The sequence below is a fragment of the Miniopterus schreibersii genome, assembly GCF_964146895.1.
Source record: "Miniopterus schreibersii genome assembly, chromosome: Y".
In the NCBI taxonomy this organism is placed as follows: Eukaryota; Metazoa; Chordata; class Mammalia; order Chiroptera; family Miniopteridae; genus Miniopterus; species Miniopterus schreibersii.
In genome coordinates, this window is record NC_138120.1 from 1,029,139 (window position 1) to 1,047,373 (window position 18,235).

At 48.1% G+C, this 18,235-nt stretch overlaps 2 protein-coding genes across 10 annotated transcripts in view; one reads left to right on the plus strand and one right to left on the minus strand.

Moving 5' to 3' along the window:
- LOC308552013 (glycogenin-2-like) overlaps window positions 1–4,270 on the plus strand; it is a 30,096-nt gene extending 25,826 nt beyond the window's left edge. For 4 of the 6 annotated variants that reach the window (XM_081126963.1, XM_081126964.1, XM_081126966.1 and 1 more), the window contains one exon: window positions 1,071–1,536. In XM_081126963.1, the coding sequence (XP_080983089.1) occupies window positions 1,071–1,232 (162 nt within the window). In that variant the 3' untranslated portion in view covers window positions 1,233–1,536. Of the gene's footprint in view, window positions 1–1,070 lie in introns of all 6 variants that reach the window. The other 2 variants (XM_081126968.1, XM_081126965.1) reach the window with 1 other exon arrangement.
- A 619-nt stretch (window positions 4,271–4,889) lies between these two features.
- LOC308552010 (arylsulfatase D-like) lies at window positions 4,890–17,867 on the minus strand. 4 transcript variants are annotated; one of them, XM_081126957.1, is made up of 10 exons: window positions 17,777–17,867; window positions 15,647–15,796; window positions 14,872–14,993; window positions 12,862–12,987; window positions 11,709–12,132; window positions 9,976–10,112; window positions 9,353–9,490; window positions 8,389–8,551; window positions 8,100–8,221; window positions 4,890–6,051 (listed from the first exon to the last, which is right to left on the minus strand). In XM_081126957.1, the coding sequence occupies exons 1-10, from the start codon at window positions 17,821–17,823 to the stop codon at window positions 5,687–5,689; spliced, it is 1,794 nt and encodes a 597-aa protein (XP_080983083.1). In that variant the 5' UTR covers window positions 17,824–17,867; the 3' UTR covers window positions 4,890–5,686. The 4 variants fall into 4 exon arrangements, with proteins under 4 accessions (XP_080983083.1, XP_080983085.1, XP_080983086.1 ...); XM_081126959.1 differs by lacking the exon at window positions 17,777–17,867 and adding an exon at window positions 16,872–16,950; XM_081126960.1 differs by lacking the exon at window positions 17,777–17,867 and adding an exon at window positions 16,683–16,721.
- Between the last annotated feature and the right edge of the window lie 368 nt (window positions 17,868–18,235).

Genomic DNA, 18,235 nt, shown 5'->3' on the forward strand with positions numbered 1-18,235 from the left:
TGTAGCAACATCTATTCGGAGTTGGACCTATTACATAATAAAGAATTTAGTCTTGGCCGGTGGTTAGAACATCTGCCCATGGACTGAAGGGTTATGGGTTCGATTGTTGGTCAAGGGCATGTACCTGGGTTGCGGGTTCCATCCTGGGTACGTGTGGGTGGGAACCGATCAATGTGTCTCTCTCGCATTGATGTTTCATATCAATATAGGTGTCTCTGTGTAAAATGGTTCGGTGGCTAGACATGAAAACAATTCTTTTATTTAATTGAATTTATTGGGGTGACATTGGTTAGTATAATTATATAGGTTTCAGGGGTACAATTCTATAATGCATCATCTATATATTATATTGTGTGTTCACCACCCCAAGTCAAGTCTCCTTCTATCACCATTGATCCCCACTTTACCCTCTCCTACCTCCCCCACCCTCTTTCCCTCTGGTCATCACCATACTGTTGTTTGTGTCTATGAGATTTTTTTTTTTCTTAATCCCTTCACCCTCTCACCCAGCTCCCAACCCCCTTCCCTCTGACAGCTGTCGGTCTGCTCCCTAAATCCATGAGTCTGTCTCCACTTTGAAAACAATGCTTAAGAAAAAGTGAACATATGTGCAATTATATTTTATAACATTGCAAAATACTTAGGTAAAAGACATCTTATAATAATATTATATAGAGCCCTGGCCGGTGTGGCTCAGTGGCTGAACACTGTCCCAGGCACCAGGAGGGTCTGTTCAGTTCCCAGTCGGGGCACATGCCGGGGTTGTGGGCTCCATCCCCAGTAGGGGGCGTGCAGGAGGCAGCCGATCGATGTTTCCCCCTCATTGATGTTTCTCTTTCTCTCCCTCTCTCTCCCCCTGTCTCTAAAATCAACAAAAACATCTTTTTGGAAAAAGAATATTATCCCCAGTAGGGGGCGTGCAGGAGGCAGCTGATCAATGACTCTCATCATTGATGTTTCTCTCTCTCTCCCTCTCTCTTCCTCTCTCTAAAATCAATAAAAACATATTTTTAAAAAATTAAAAAGCAACAACAACCAAAAGCCATCTCCCGTTGACGTGTCTTCCCCAGGTGGACCTGGCCATCTCCATTTCCGAGATTTCCATTGAAGAAAAGGTCAAGGAACTGAGTCCCGAGGAAGAAAGGCGGAAGTGGGAGGAGGGCCACATCGACTACATGGGGAAGGACGCGTTTGCCCGCATTCAGGAGAAGTTGGACCGGTTTCTGCAGTAACCCCGGGCGGTTGTGCGGTGTGGAGTGTGATTCCACCATTTTTCATTGTGTGGATGTGTCCTCCAGGCCTTCCAAAGGCTGTTTAACTATGTGCCTCTATTTATGGTTATTTATGGTTGACCAACTTGAGTGCCTCACAAAAATAACATAGACCATGAAAAAGCCAGCTTGAAGCCCCCTGCTGATCCGAGCTCCCCACCCCTTCTCGGCTTCCTTGCGAGGTCAGGTGGACTTCTTACCTTGCCAGCAAAAGCAGCAGGTAGACCTCTGACAATGGTCTTCCCGGAGGAGCTTTGGAGTGCTGCCCTGGAAAGTGCTACTGTGTCTATCCCGTGTGGGGTTTAACATCACCACAGATTGTCTCCTGTCCCTAAGCAAATAACAGTAGTAATGTGAATTTAGTGCCTCGGGAACCCTCAACTATGAACATCTTTGTTTTCAGGACTCAGTAAATGTTCAGACATCTTGAGTGTGCGTCTCGTAGACCTTGCAAAGCATATCTGAGAAAGACCATGGCTGCCGTTTCTGTTGTATAAAACCCAACAGGACTTTGGAAGGCCATGGACAGTTGCCCGATTTGGGAAATGCCACAGATATTTGGAAGAAAGATGCTAGATGACTTGTGAGGAGTAACCAATTTCAGAACTGGTTTACCATCCATCCATCCATTCACTCAACCATCCATCCATCCATCCATCCATCCATCCATCCATCCATCCATCATCTATCCAACCATCCATCCAACCGTTAATCCATCTATCCATCTAACCATTAATCTACCCACCCACCCATCCACCCACCATTATCCATCCATCATCCAACCATTCATGCAATCATCCATCCATCCAACCATCCATCCATCCATCCATCCATCCATCCATCCATCCATCCATCCCGACCTACCCATCCATCGTTTATCCAACCATTCATGCAACTATCCATCCATCCATCCATCCATCCATCCATCCATCCATCCATCCATCTAACCATTAATCTACCCACCCACCCACCCACCCACCATTATCCATCCATCATCCAACCATTCATGCAACTATCCATCCATCCATCCATCCATCCATCCATCCATCCATCCATCCCGACCTACCCATCCATCGTTTATCCAACCATTCATGCAACTATCCATCCATCCATCCATCCATCCATCCATCCATCCATCCATCCATCTAACCATTAATCTACCCACCCACCCACCCACCCACCATTATCCATCCATCATCCAACCATTCATGCAATCATCCATCCATCCAACCATCCATCCATCCATCCATCCATCCATCCATCCATCCATCCATCCATCCATCATCTATCCATCCATCCCCACCTATCTATCCATCATTTATCCAACCATTCATGCAACTATTCATCCATCCATTCACCCATCCACTGATGCAAGGGTTTACTCCATGTGATGTCTGGTGATGACTCACTCATGATAACAGCATCTGGAGAGGCTATTCGGAGGCAAACTCATGTGCAGCCCTTTACGCTCCAGTGCTCTTTGCTGGGTCTCGCTACCTCACTTCCAAATAATGTATCGAGTCGCCGTGCTCTTCCAGCCATTTAAACTCAGCTCTTTGGGGAGACTTCTCAGTTTTATGAGACTGGACACTTCCTTCCTCAAGGAAACCTCATTCTCAGAAGTACCCTAGTTTTGTGAATTTGTGCAGTATGTTGGAGCATCTCACTGCGTTACTGTTCCATGCCCACCGTAATTATAATTATAAATGATGTCACTGTATGAAACAGAAGGAATGATATTTTTTAAATGTTTGAATCATTTATTCATCATGTATGTGCTATTGAAAATCAGAGGTTAATTAGACACAGGTTTGGAAGCAGGTCAGAGGGTTATGTTAAAATTCAGTGGGTGAGTTTAGACACTTTTTTTTAAAATAAGGTTTTTTATTGATTTTTAGAGAGTGAGGAAAGGAGAGAGATAGAAACATCAATGATGAGAGTTATTGATTGGCTGCCTCCTGCATGCCCCCTACTGGGGATCAAGCCCAAAACCTGGGTATGTGCCCTGACTGGGAATCGAACTGGTGACCTCCTGGTGCATGGGTTGATGCTCAACCACTGAGCCACACTGGCTGGGCTGTTTGGACACATTTTCATCTGAAGCAATTAAGCTTGGCTAAGGGATTCTGGGTGAGTCGTTAGTTGTATTAGCTTGTGCAAGATGTGAGTTGTAATGGGGCTGTTTCTCTCTATGTCTGGGTGCTTAATGATCTGATCTTGTTGCTGTGACACATGGGATACTCCAGGGGTTCATTGGAAATAGCCTTAGGTGGGTTGGGTGGGGTGGTGATCAACTGTCAGAGTAATGCCATACATTTGCCCCAGGGTAAGAATGAAGGTGCTCTGTGCTATGGTGTTTGGGTATGAAAAACAGAATCCTGAGCCAGGTGTGCTTGCAACAGAAGTGGTCCAAGTGAGGAATGTTTGAGTGGCTCAGCTTCCCTGGAGAGAATTCGTGTTTATAGGTAGCAGTTCTCTGGCTTACGGAGTATGTTCAACAGGGATGTCTGTTTTGCAGTCTGGTGTTGGGTGGAAGCTAACGTATTCAATTAAAATTTTACAACAGCATTGTGGTCTCCCTTCTGGTGTGTATGTTTGTGTGCATTCTGAGCAATCAGCATAATGGTTTCTATTTAAGAGAGCGAAGGAATGTGGCTGCCTGCCTTTGTTCTGTAGTAAATTTAAATTACCAAGTGGGTTTTTCAAAATGGCGGGTAACAGTGTAGTGCGTAGATCTAGGGAAGCTGTCCTTTTCCTTGCATTGAGCTCATCCATCCATACATTCATCCATTTATCCATCCATCCATCCACCCATCTACCAACCCACTCATCCATCCATCCATCCATCCATCCATCCATCCATCCATCCATTTATCATCCATCCATCCATCCATCCATCCATCCATCCATCCATCCATTTATCCATCCATCCATTTATCCATCCATCCATTTATCCATCCATCCATTTATCCATCCATCCATCCATCCATCCATCCATCCATCCATCCATCCATCCATCCACCCACCCACCCACCCACCCATCCATCCACCCACCCACCCACCCATCCATCCATCCATCCATCCATCCATCCATCCATCCATCCATCCATCCATCCACCCATCCACCCACCCACCCACCCATCTATCTATCCATACACCCACATATCCATCCACATATCCATCCATCCATCCCATGGTATTGAGTTCTCTCTTTATGGCAGGCATTGTGACATGTTCTACAACAGCACATGAGACACCCAAGGCCATTTGGACAACTTCTGAATAACATCCGTGTAGGAGGTATGACACTGTTCTGAATAACACCAGAGCCAGAATCTGTACAGCATAACGCCAGGACCACAGAATCATACAAGTTCAGTCCCCGAGAGATGTGATTTGACCTATACATACTCTAACATTTTGGTATGTAGAAAGGATTTTAAAAAACACATTTTTGTAGAAATATTTCATTCTTTTGGGGCAGAGAGAAGAAGCATTGGGAGGAAAAGCATTTCTAGGTGTACTGACTTGGCCAAGTGGATTAAGATTTAGGCCTTGTGCAAGGGTCATTTTGTCCTGTTTTAACATCCAGAGGTTTGAGGCATCAGGCGTGCAAGGCAGTTCCTCTGGAATGGCAGCTCTGGCTCTGTTTGAATGGGGCTCTCTTTCCTGTGTTGTTTATAATTCCTTCATGCTCATGTATTTTGCTGTTTAGATTCCTTCTTTCTCGTGGGTGACTGAACAATATTTCATTGCATGCATCCACACAGGGTGCCCCCCCAAAACATGTATACACACTTGAACAGCTGAGAGCTCAGTTTTGAAGATGAAATGTATTTTAATAAACACTGCCTTTATAATTATTCAAAGTGTTTGTATATATCTTTATTCATGGACCTTTAGTTTGTTTCCATGCCTTGGCTGTTGTAAATAATCCTTCTGTGAGCGTGGGGGTGCAGATAATCTGTTTCAGACCCTGTTTTTACTTCCTTCACATAAATACCCAGAAGTGGCCCAGACGGTGTGGCTCAGTTGGTTGAGTGTCTTCCAGTGTACAAAAGGTCGCTGGTTCGAATCCCGGTCAGGGCACATGCCCAGATTGTGGGCTTGATCACCAGTAGGGGGCGAGCAGGAGGCAGGCAATTGACGTTTCTCTCTCATCATTGATGTTTCTCTCTCTCTCCCTCTCCCGGAAATCAATAAAAACTTATTTAAAGAAAAATACCCAAAAGTGGCATCCCTGGGTCCAATGGCAGTTCCATTTTTAATTTCTTGAGGCCCCTCCCTACTGTTTCCATGGTGTCTGCCCCAGTCTGCATTCTCATCAACAGCGCAGGAAGGTTCCCTTTTCTCCACATCGTTGCCAACAGGTGTTGTGCTATGTTCCTGATGGCAGCCACCCTGACCACGCGAGGTCACATCTCCCCATGGTCTCCGTCCTGGTCGCAGGAGCAGAAAGGGAAGGTCCCACAGCAGGGCTGCAGCCACGGCTTCCAAATGATGTGGCTTAGGGAGAGCTGAGAGACCACGGGACTCAGCGTCGCCCTGTGCTCCTCCACCGCCTCGCCCACCCTGGCGACCACCATGTGGTACAGGGGCTCAGAGCCGGGGGACAGAGGCTGTGCCTCTGAGGGGTCTTTAGAGAGGTCAAAGAGCAAAGGGGGGCTATGCTGGTCCACGCCCTCCCCGGAGCAGGGACACAAGCCTTTGTCGTAGCAGGCGCTGGCTCCCGGGGGGTGGAACCTCGGTGTCATGTAGTGAACTTTCCACAGCCGTCCACCTAAATGCAAACAGGGATGTGGTCAGGGCAGCAGGAACCTGATCAACGATAAACACCTGGCCCAGGTACTAACACTGGGGCGTGGTCACCAACACCTCATGTGATGTAAAAGTAAGAAGAGTCCTGGCTGCTGTGGCTCAGTGGTTGGAGCGTTGGCCCGTGGACTATAAAGGGTCCCAGGTTCGATTCCAGCCAAGGGCACATACCTGGGTTGCAGGTTCGATCCCCGGCCCAGTTAGGGTGCATACTGGAGGCAACCCATCGATGTGTCTCTCTCACATCGATGTTTCTCTCTCTCTCTGCCCCTCCCTCCCTTCTTTCCTCTCTCTCTGAAAAGCATGGAAAAAATATCCTCGGGTAAAGATTAAAAAGAGAGACTTGTGTACATCTGACATCAATGTTGACAAATCTGTGTCCATGTGTGTGTGCATGACTGTCTGTGTGCATGTAAGCGTCTGTGTGTGTGTGCGTGTGTTGTGCTCCAGGCACAGAGAAAACAAAGGGACCTACCTCAAAGGGCTCCGTGTGGCTCTGTGTGGGGGTTAGAATCATAGGTGCCATTGGAATACTCTTACTCTTTTGCCCTATGTCTTAACCGTTCAATGCCTAGCAAGCACCGTGTGGTGACAAGGTCTGGCTGTGTCCTCAAGGCGTTCATTTGGATACAGGGCCGATAACAGAACCAGTCACAGGACATCACAAAGTGAAGCCAACACATCCCTTCCCCCATCAATGTGGCACCGCCTGGGACCTGATTTTTCTCAGCTGGTCAGAAAAGAATCTGCCCTGTGACAATGAATTTCATGTGTGCACGTGACCAGGTTACGATGCCCAGGTACGCAGTCTAACACTAGTCTGAATATCACTGTGAAGGTGTCTCTATCTCTATCTATCATCTATCTATCTATCTATCTATCTATCTATCTATCTATCTATCTATCTATCTATCATCTATCTATCATCTATCTATATCTATCTATCATCTATCTATCTATCTATCTATCATCATCTATCATCATCTATCATCATCTATCTATCATCTATCTATCTATCTATCATCTATCTATCATCTATCTATATCTATCTATCTATCTATCATCTATCTATCTATCTATCATCTATCTATCATCATCTATCATCATCTATCTATCATCTATCTATCTATCTATCTATCTATCTATCATCTATCTATCTATATCTATCATCTATCTATCTATCTATCATCTATCTATCTATCTATCTATCTATCTATCTATCTATCTATCTATCTATCTATCTATCATCTATCTATCATCTATCTATCTATCTATCTATCTATCTATCTATCTATCTATCTATCTATCTATCTATCTCTATCATCTATCTATCTATCTATCTATCTATCTATCTATCTATCTATCTATCTATCTATCTATCATCTATCTATCTATCTATCTATCTATCTATCTATCTATCTATCATCTATCTATATCTATCTATCTATCTATCTATCTATCTATCATCTATCTATCTATCTATCTATCTATCTATCTATCTATCTATCATCTATCTATCATCTATCTATCATCTATCTATCATCTATCTACCTATCATCTATCTATCATCATCTATCATAAGTTTAACATTGAAATCAGTAGACTTGGAGTAAAGCAGATTGTCCTCCCTGGTGTGGGTGGGCCTCATCCAATCAGTTGAAGAGCTTAACAGAAGAAAGACTGAGGGTCTACAAAGAGGAAGACCTTCTGCCTCCCGACCACAGCACAGACATTCTGCCTGATGCTCCAATCGTCAGACTCAAGGCAGCAGCCTCCATACCTGACAGGCTGCCGGCCTGCGTTGCCGACTTCAGACCTGCCAGCCTCTAAAACCACGTGATTCAGTTCTTTAAAATCTCTTCCTCTCTCTGTCTCCATCGATCCATCCATCCGTCTGTCCATCCATCTACCTATCTATGCATCCTCGTCCCCACAGGCCCTCTTGTTTCCGTTTCCCTGGAGAAGCCTGACGGGCACCCGCCCCCACGGTGTCCGGGAAGGCGTTGTACTCACTGTCCTTCTGGTGCCAGCGCACTGCATGGAGATCCACCCCACAGTAATGAAACAGGAACTCGTGTGCCGAGTGCTCGGCAGTGCCCTGCAGCAAGGGCAGCAGGCTACGGCCATCGATCACCCTGATTCAGGAAAGAGAATCAGGAAGCAATCAGACCAAGGCACGTGGGCTGTGTTTTTCACCCAGGGATAAAACCCCGAGGCTGCAAGGGCCCCATATGGAGGTTTTTCCCCCTCAATGCGAAAGATCTCAGAAATTGGGGACCAGGTGGTCTCATCGCACATGTACCTGTCCTGGGGCACCTCGCCGCCCGCCAGCTGGACCACGGTGGGAAACACGTCCATCAGGCTGGTGGGCTCATGGATCACCTGGCCTGCAGGCAGGACTCCGGGCCACCGGAATATCCCGGGGACACGGATCCCACCTTCCCAGCCTCCCATGGCTTTACCACCTGTAAGGAAATGACACTATTAGAATGCTCCATGAGACTTTCCAGTCTAGACTCACACCTGCGTACAGGTGTGTATGTACATAGATACCCATGTGCACAGGGGGCCTGTATTACCCCAAACTGGACACACTGATTATTCCAGAATCTTGTGATGCCCCCCAAAGCAGGAAGAGTCCACCCCCCTACCCGGGAAACTCGGAGGTCTCTGTGATCCCCTGAAGAAACAGGACATGGGCCCTGGCTGATGTGGCCCAGTGGTTAGAGTGTGTTCTACCCCACATGCGACGTGACGTATTGAAATACAAGGACACGCACAGCTTGGGGTTAGGGTCTCCACCCCACCTTTCATTCAGAATGGCGATTAGTTATTTATCTGGACATCTCTCTTGTCCATTAAAATGTAAACCCTTTGAGGGAAGACCACATGTCTTTATCTCTCTATCTTGGCATCGAGGTAAAATGTGGTCTATAGGAGATGCTCAAAAAATGCCCCTTGAATCCACTTAATTTTTTAAATCTTTCCCCGAGGGCAAGTTTTTATTGATTTGAGAGAAAGAGAGAGAAACAGCGATGGGCTGCCTCCCATACCCACCCTGACTAGGGATCGAACCCACAACCTAAGTATGTGCCCCACCAGGAATCCAACCTGCTATCCTTTGGTGCCCGGGATGACACGCAACCAACTGAGCCACCCAGCAACGGCTGAACCCACCTTTTTTTGACTTCCACTGAGTCTCCACCCTTCACTCATGGGACTCCCTGGGTGCATCTGCCCTTGAACCCTACGTCCAGGGGTCTTACCTCTGTATATTCCATTCCATCCCCCCTGCTGGCCGTGCCTGTCATCTCTCTCCTCCAAATGCCCTCCGTGGTCCGAGGTGAAATACGTGAGCGTCCGGTTTGTCAGACCATTCTCTTCAAGGGCATCGAGAATTTTACCTTCAGGAGAGACGACACGTTTCAGGACAAAGTCAATAAAACAGCATCGGGGACCAGAGCGCAATCACCCCTCCTCTCCACCCGCTTTCTGTATTAAGTCACCGCTTGGTGGAAAGTCAAGCGTGGAGACCCGTCTCCAGGAGACCACAGTGATGGATGTGACTGCAACGTGTCAAGATATATCCCATTGTTCTGATACAGTAGGATCCAGAATAGATATATTTAAATATATTTTTATTGATTTCAGAGAGAGGAAGGGAGAGCGAGAGAAACATCAATGATGAGAGTCATTGATCCGTTGCCTCTTGCTCGCCCCCTACTGGGGATCAAGCCAATAACGCAGGCCTGTGCCCTGCCCGGGAAATGAACCGTCACCTCCAGGTTCATAGGTCGACGCTCAACCACTGAGCCACGCCGGCGGGGCGGTTACCGTTCTTTAATGGTGAGGCCCAAAGTAAGTAATGCTGGGTCATGTCTTGAGTTACCTACAAGCCAGTCCATCTCCTGCACACAGTCTCCATATAAACCGTGCTGGCTCTTCCCGAGAAACTCCTTTGTGACCGTAAGGGGGACATGCACATGCAGCAAGGAAACAAAGAGTAGGAACGGCCGGTGTTTATTCCTGAAAAGAGAGAAACATCGTTGAAGCAGAACAGCATCTGTGTCGACACTAAGGGGTCCGTTATGGCGAAGGAGAGACTTGAGTTTTGGAAACCGCTACAGATAAAAGGTTGGGTTCCTCAAACTCGCCTGCACAAAAGGTGGGCGTACAAAATCCCAAAGGTGATACAGAGACTCAAATGCTATTAGAACTCATCTCCTCTTAAAAACGTGAGGGTTTAACAGTCACCAGCGATACGTCCGATAAGCGGTTAATTTCCAAAATGTATAAGGGACCCATACGGCTCAACAGCAGGAAAAGAGACAATGCAATTTAAAAAATGAGCCAAGGGCCTGAATGGACATTTCTCCAAAGAAGACACGCAGACAGCCAAGGGACATATGAAAAGATGCTCAACGTCACTCATCATCAGAGATGCAAATTAAAACCACAATGAGGTATCACTTCACACCCGTCAGAATGTGTATTATCCACAAATCACTGAACGACAAGTGCTGGCGAGGGTGTGGAGAAGGGGGACCCTGGTCCACAGCTGGTGGGAATGCAGACGGGTGCAGCCACTGTGGAAAACAGTGTGGAGGGTCCTCAAAAAATTAAAAATGGAACTGGCTTTTGACCCAATGTTCCCACTTCTGGGAATATATTCAAAGAAACACTAATTCGAAAGAATATATATATATATATATGTATATATATATATATATATATATATGTTCATTGCAGTGTTATTTACAAGAGCTAAGATCTGGAAACAGCCCAAGGGCCCATCCGTAGATGAGTGGATAGAAAAGCTGTGGTATATCTACGCCGTGGAATACTATGCAGCTGTGAAAAAGGCAGATCTCTTACCCTTTGGGACAGCAGGGAGGGACCTGGAGAGTATTATGCTCAGTGAAACAGGTCAGTCACAAAAGGACAAATAACTTATGATTTCACACTTATATGTGGACTCTAATGAGCAAAATAAAGAAACAAACAAAACAAAAACAGGCTCATAGACACAGAGAACAGACTGACAGTTACCAGGCTGGAGGGAGGGCTGGGGGGCTGGGTGAAAAAGGGGGGAGGGATTGAGAAGGACAGGTTGGCGGTTACAGAATAGTCCTGGGGGTGTAAAGTACAGCACAGGAAACATAGTCAATAATATTGTAATAACTACAGATAGTGCCAGGTGGGTACTAGCCTTTTTTTGGGGGGGGGAGAGGGGTCCCTTTGTAAGGTATATAAATAGCTAACCCCTATATTGTACATATGAAACTAATATAACATTGTATGCCAATTGTAATTAAAAAATAAAATTAAAAAAAATCTGAACAGCCCGGCCGGGCATGGCTCAGCGGTTGAGCGTCGACCTAGGATCCAGGCAATCGGGGTTCGATTCCCGGTCAGGGCACATGCCTGGGTTGTGGGCTCAATCAATGACTCTCTCATCACTGATGTTTCTATCTCTCTCTCCCTCTCCTGTCCTCTTTGAAATCAATAAAGATATATTTAAATAAATAAATAAATAAGTAAATAAGTAAATAAATAAATAAATAAATAAATAAAAATAAAAATAAATTTAAAAAGTCTGAACAAAAGCGGGGGTTGAATTACCTTTCAATATAGGAAACTGTTTCTTTTAGCAGAAGGCTCGTTACTCTTTCCAAAACCATGGGCTGCTGGGTGACGTCATGGTTTCTCATCAGGATGCAATTCCAGCGCCTCACGAACCCTAGGCTGGCGTACCAGGCGACGAAAAACAGAGAGAAGAGGATGGCCGCCCCCACGACCGCTCCCCAGGAAACAGAGATGAGCCCGCAGGCCTTGCCGGCTGCCATGGTCAAGATCCCCAAGGCCAGCCACTGGGTGTAACGCCAGAGCTTCACTCTCAGGGCCACATGCAGCTGGGGTGGATAGTCTGGGTCACAGTCCGTCACCAGCGTGAAAGGCATCCCGTAAAAATAGTCGAATCCGTGGCTGAGGGGGTGGTGGCAGAAGTCTGTGCGGGATTCACAGTTGACACCCTGGTGCCATTTTCCTGTACATAGAAACAGCCAGTTGCACAAAAACCCACATTTAAAAAATACATATATATATATATATGTTTTTATTGATTTCAGGGAGAGGGAGAGAGAGAGAGAAACATCGATGTGAGAGAGACACATCCATTGGTTGCCTTCCACACGTGCCAGGACCGGGGCCAGAGACCGAGCCTGCAACCCAGGTCCGTGCCCTTGTCTGGAACTGAAACGGGGACCCTTCAGTCCATGGGCTGATGCTCTAACCGCTGAGCCAAACCAGACAGGGCCCCAAACCTATATTTGTCTGAAACAAATCACGTTGTCAGGATAATTCGGACGTTCCCATGAAAAAGGAGGTAGGAAACGGCAGAATTTGAAACTGAGGAGAAATATAATAGAAATTTGAAAGATAAAGAATGTTCTAGGCCCGGATGGCTCAGGGGTTGAGCATCGACCTATGAACCAGGAGGTTACGGTTTGATTCCCGGTCAGGACACATGGCCCCCAGCAGGGGGCGAGCAGGAGGCAGCCGATCCATGACTCTCATCATTGATGTTTCTCTCTCTCTCCCTCTCCCTTCCCCTCTCTCTAAAATCAATTTAAAAAAATAGAAATAAAAATAAAGAGAAGTCAGATGGATCAGGCACCAAATTTTGGTTCTGACCCGTGACCCCTTTCCCTTGTAGAAACAGGGGATCTTGAAAACCCTGCTTTTCAACGGGACCAAACGACAGGAGCAGGGGTACCTATGAGGCCTGTTGCGTAACCGCGCTGTTGCAGGATTCTCGCAAACGTGGTTTCATTCTCGGGGAGTCCGCCAGAGCCCCCGATCCAGTTAAGGGCCCGAAATCCTCCGTCACTGGTGTCCATGCCTGCAGAGCAGAGACGACAGGGAGATTTTGGTGTCTGCTGGCAGCCATGGGGGCTCTCAGCTGGGGTGAGTCTGCCCTCCCCTCCCTCCAGGGGACAGTCTGCAGGGTCTGGGATTGGTGTCGGTTGTCACAATTGGGGGAGGGGGCACGACTAGCGTCTGGTGGGTATACACATCCTACAGTGCGCAGGGCAGACTCAGCAGAGGGAATCACCCAGCCCCAAATGTCAGTGGTGCTGAGGCTGAGAACCCCTGAGCCTTCACATGACTCTATTTGTCTATCTATCTATCATCTATCTATCTATCTATCTATCTATCTATCTATCTATCATCTATCATCTATCTATCTATCATCTATCTATCTATATCTATATATTTATCATCTATCTATCATCATCTATCTATATCTATCTATCTATCTATCTATCTATCATCTATCTATCATCTATCTATCTATCTATCTATCTATCTATCTATCTATCTATCTATCTATATCATCTATCTATCATCTATCATCTATCTATCTATCTATCATCTATCTATCTATCATCTATCTATCATCTATCTATATCTATCATCTATCTATCATCATCATCTATCTATCATCTATCTATCATCTATCATCTGTCTATCATCTATCTATCGCTATATCCATTTACCTATCCATAGTCATCTGTCTATCTATCCTAGTCAGGGCACATGCAGGCTTGGTCCACAGTAGGGGACGTGCAGGAGGCAGCCGGTCGATGTCTCTCTCTCTTGCTCATTGATGTTTCTCTCCCTCTCCCTCTCCCTTGCTCTCTCTCCAAAAAAACCAACAAAAACATATTAAAAATAAAAAAAAATTAAAAAATATATATATACACACATAAAACGATGCCTGCATTCCTTGGCTCATGGTGGCTTCCTGCGTCATCAAAGTGCAATACTCCAATTTCTCACTCGCATCCTCGCGTCTACTCTGCTGCTTCTCTCCCTCCTGGACCATCCAGCAGCGGGTCGCCACCCCCACGTCCCTGACTTAATGGGACACCTTTCTGGGGGCGTGATTCAGCCCCCAACGCCTTCCCAGACTTCGCGTCAATATTGCTGCAAAAACAGGGTGCCCCCCCCCCAAAAAAACACAGATAGACACCTTAACAGCTGGTATAGCTCAGTGGGTGTTTCTTTTCAGCCAGACTGGGCTTTCAACGAAGAAGATTCATCCTAAAATGCTACTGGAAGTTTGAAAACGCAGTTTAGGTATGAACACTGCCTTGTAATTATTCAAAGTGTGTATGCGGTTTTTTTGGGGGGGACACAGGGTGCACACAGTTTAACGGCTGATCACTCACTTAATTTTCGCTCCTTTTCGGGTTTAACGGATTTGAAACAATGGGTGACGCCAGACTAAGCTTTGAACAAACAAAATTTATCCACTAGACTTTATGGGGACACATAAAAGATAAAGTTTACGGTATGTAACCGGCAACAGTCAATGTATTGAGGGAGCACAGATACCCCACGAAATGATCCTGGATGTTGACGATTCCATTGCTTTGCGTTATCAGCAGGGCCTGGACCAGAGGGTCATCAGTTTGAAAACAGGCGTTGACCAAAAAATTATTCATTTCTATAGATTCTTTTAAATATTGAAAGTGAACTATATACTAATAAACAGGGACTTTATAATCATTCAAAATATATACATTTTTGGGGGACACCCTGTATTTAAACAACTAAACAGACATCACAGTCAGCTACCACCGGAGGGTTTCAGCATTTCCAATTATCACAACTTTTTTTTCCCCCACGACTGCATAAAACACAGTATGTATGTAATTACGAAACAACAAACGAGCGGACACAGACGGGCCCTTTTCCTGGTGGTCCCCACGACACCCACCTGATCTGAAAGCGTGTCTCCCGGTCAGGAAAGCAGCTCTGCTCGGGGTGCAGATGGGGGCGGCCGCCAGGTGCTGGGTGAGCCTCACGCCTTCCCGTGCCAGCCGGTCGATGTTGGGCGTCCTGGGCAAACCACACACATGTCACTGTCAGGAAGGGGGATGTGTGTCCAGCTCCAGCAGATCTTTGCATGGAGAGGCATCGGGAAGGAACTCTATTTGGAAACAGGGTCTTTGCAGGTGGGATGAAGGGAAGGCTCTGAGATGAGGTCGTCCTGGGTCAGGGGGGCCCGACGCCCAAGGACAGGGTCCTTGTAAGAGACACGGACACAGAGACGAAACCACGTGGAGATGGAGGCAGAGACGGGAGGGAGGTGGCCACCAGCCCGGGGATGCCTGGAGCCCCAGGAGCTGGAAGAGGCAGGAAGGACCCTCCCTGGAGCCTCTAGAGGGAGCTCGGCCCTGGGACACCTGGACCTCAGACGTCTGGTCTCCAGGATTGGGGGTGGGGGACAAGAATTCCTGGTGATTTTAGGCCACCCAGTTCATGGTCACTTGTTAAGGCAGCCAAAGGAAACGTACACCCACCCACTACAATTCCCTGTTCTTGGAGAGGTGTAGGGCTCTCTTTTTCCCTGGAAAAATATATTTTTTGGTGTTGAGATCTGAAGCAGTCAGGAATTTCCTTCCTTCTACAGGCCGATTTTAAATGCATCATTCAGCCAAACACACACACACCCCACCACCACCACCACCAGCACCACCAGCACAGGGTACCTCAGTGTGTCGTTCCCATAGCAACCGAGGTCCCCAATGCCAAGGTCGTCGGCCATTATCAGGAGTATATTTGGTTGAAAGGCACCGGCTGCTTTTAATTCGCAAATCCTCAGAAGGAAACATACGGTGACTAGAAACGGCCAGCAGTCCCTGGAGGGAAACGCCAAGAGGCAGAGAGAAAGATCTGTCAACGTAAGAAACTTTCACACCTGTGAAGAACTTTTTGTGAGCGTATTTGAGCCAAACTGTGGACAAATTTTGCCCGGACGCAGAATCTCAACGGGATGAGATGATGTTCCGGAGAACGGCAGGTCTGCCCCTTGTTTTATATATTACAATCTAAAGAGGAGACATAAGTGGGTCCCATGAAATCCACGGGTGACAGATGAGGGAGGCGGGAGAAAGCAAAGCGGGGAAACCTCTGGGTTCGGTAGAAATGATAGACACACGTCTTTTACTCAGGTCGGTGCAGGATAGTTAACAGTCAACAATTAACTCAGTAACAACGAGGGGATTTGTAGTATCCACAGAAGGAACCCTGTGCCCTGAGGGGTCCGGAAAAAGGGAAATTACTTGGACATTCCAACGATATGTTATCGTAGATGCAAAAAAGACAATAGACAGGCTCAGTTCTGGTAAAGATGGACCTTTGTCAGGGGAGATGCCAGCCTAGGACCTGACGACCCTCCATAAACTGCTTTTTAGTTAAAACAGTTTTCATTTCAGACCATCCTGGGTGGTTCCTTTAGGCCTCTGAGTTTGCAGGGCCCCCCACAGGCCTCCCCCCCCCCCCAGCTCCTCAAGGTCACCACGTGGCCCCTTTGCGTCCACAGGTCTATGCTGTGGAATGAAAAGTCACTCTTTCAAACCTAGGTTTACGCATTTCCACTAAATGTAGGATTTGCCAAAGAAATGCATCTGCCGCTGGTTCCTTTTGTCCCAATGGCTCGCATAATATAATAGGCGCCGGCAGGGATGTTAGTAAGCGCGGTGCGTAAAACGGATGTTTGCTTTTGGAATCCCGGCCCCTCCTTACCGGGGTACAGAAGATACAAAGTTTCAAGTCTCACTCAGTGAAGGGCGGGGTACAAGGCGGGGCGTTCAGGTTTCGTGCAGGCGCCTCCCTTTCCCGGGGTCGAAGGTGCCAAAAGTCCCGGTTGTTCCGGCTGCGCCATGTTGGAGAGGGTGGGGGGGCCCGGGAAGATTTGGGCAGAGGGGCACTTACATACTAAAAGGCTACATGTAGGGTGATTTGAAGCACCCCAGACGGGACCCGGGGATACAGCAGAGTTGTTTTCGCTACATAGTTACCGCGCGCATTTGAAAGGCCCGTTGCTCGAGCGCCCGGAGCGCGCAGGCGGCTGTTGCGCGTAAAGGGACCCGGAGCGGACGCGGCGGCTCCCGGGCTCTCCCCGCGCTAGAACCCGGAGGGGCACGGAGCTGGGGTAGCCCTGATCCCAATTCCAGCCCGTCCTGGTGGGGGGGGGTCCCCATTTCCCCCATTTCAACCCGGGTGAGAGTCAGGGCGCAGAGCAGCGGTGCTCTAGGGGGACCCGGACTGGGGCGTGGCCAGAGAGTGGGGGGCTCCGCCGAGTTGAGGGGGAGGGGGTCAAGGCCGGACTGGCTGTCTTGGGGGGGCTGTTTTGGGTCGGGGAGAAGGGGACCCAAGACAGGACGGGGTGTGTCTTAGCGTTGGGGGTACGGGAGCGCAGGGCAAGGCGGTGGAGGTCGGGCCGCAGGAAGGGGGGGCCACGAGGGCGTGTCTTAGACTGTGGGGCTCCAGGGAACAGCCGTGCTCGCGAGGCTTTGGGGTTAAAATGTTTTTAGGCAAAGGGGGTGGGGCCAGGGGGGCGTGCCTTAGACTTTTGGGGAGGACCCAGCTAGGCCCCGCCTACCGCCCTCCTTTGTCTCTCTCTCTCGTCCGACCTCTAACCCCTTGGGGCGGGGAATTGTCACCACCGCAGGTCTTTTGTGCCACGTCCCTGCACAGGCCTCGGGCTGTGTTTTGTTGAATTCTAGGCGCACCCTCAGGGCTCTCACTTTGGACTCCCCACTTTCTCCCCCACCTCCACCCCGGGCCCCCAGCCCCAGGTCCCATGGGGGGGGGCTGTGTCCTGGGGTCCCGCGCACCTGGCAGCGGCGGGCGGGGCGCGTCTCCTCTGCACCAAGGGTCCCATGGCGGAGCGCAAGCGACACGCTGAAGCCAGACGCACAGGACTTTGCCCTCAGGGCCTCGCGTTCAAGTCCCGCCCACCGAGTTTAAAAAAATCTGCCCGGTGAGGCCCCTCCGTCCCTAATCTTCTTAATCTCCTGGGAATAAATCTTTGAAACAGGTTTTCCTTCCTTCTGCGAGTTCCCGGTGGACACCCCCTGGGCGAGTGGGATCAATGAGGAGCCGGTTAAGCCAGGCTGGGCTTGGGTATGGGGACACCAAACCCTACCCGCCCCCCCACACACGCACCCCTGCCAGCCCTCAGGACCGAGCCCCCTTTCCTCCACCTAAGGAAGAATATATTGGGGGTTTCCTGGTGAAACCAGGCATCCAGGATGCGAATTAAGTGTCATGAGGGTCCTGGATACCAGATGGCT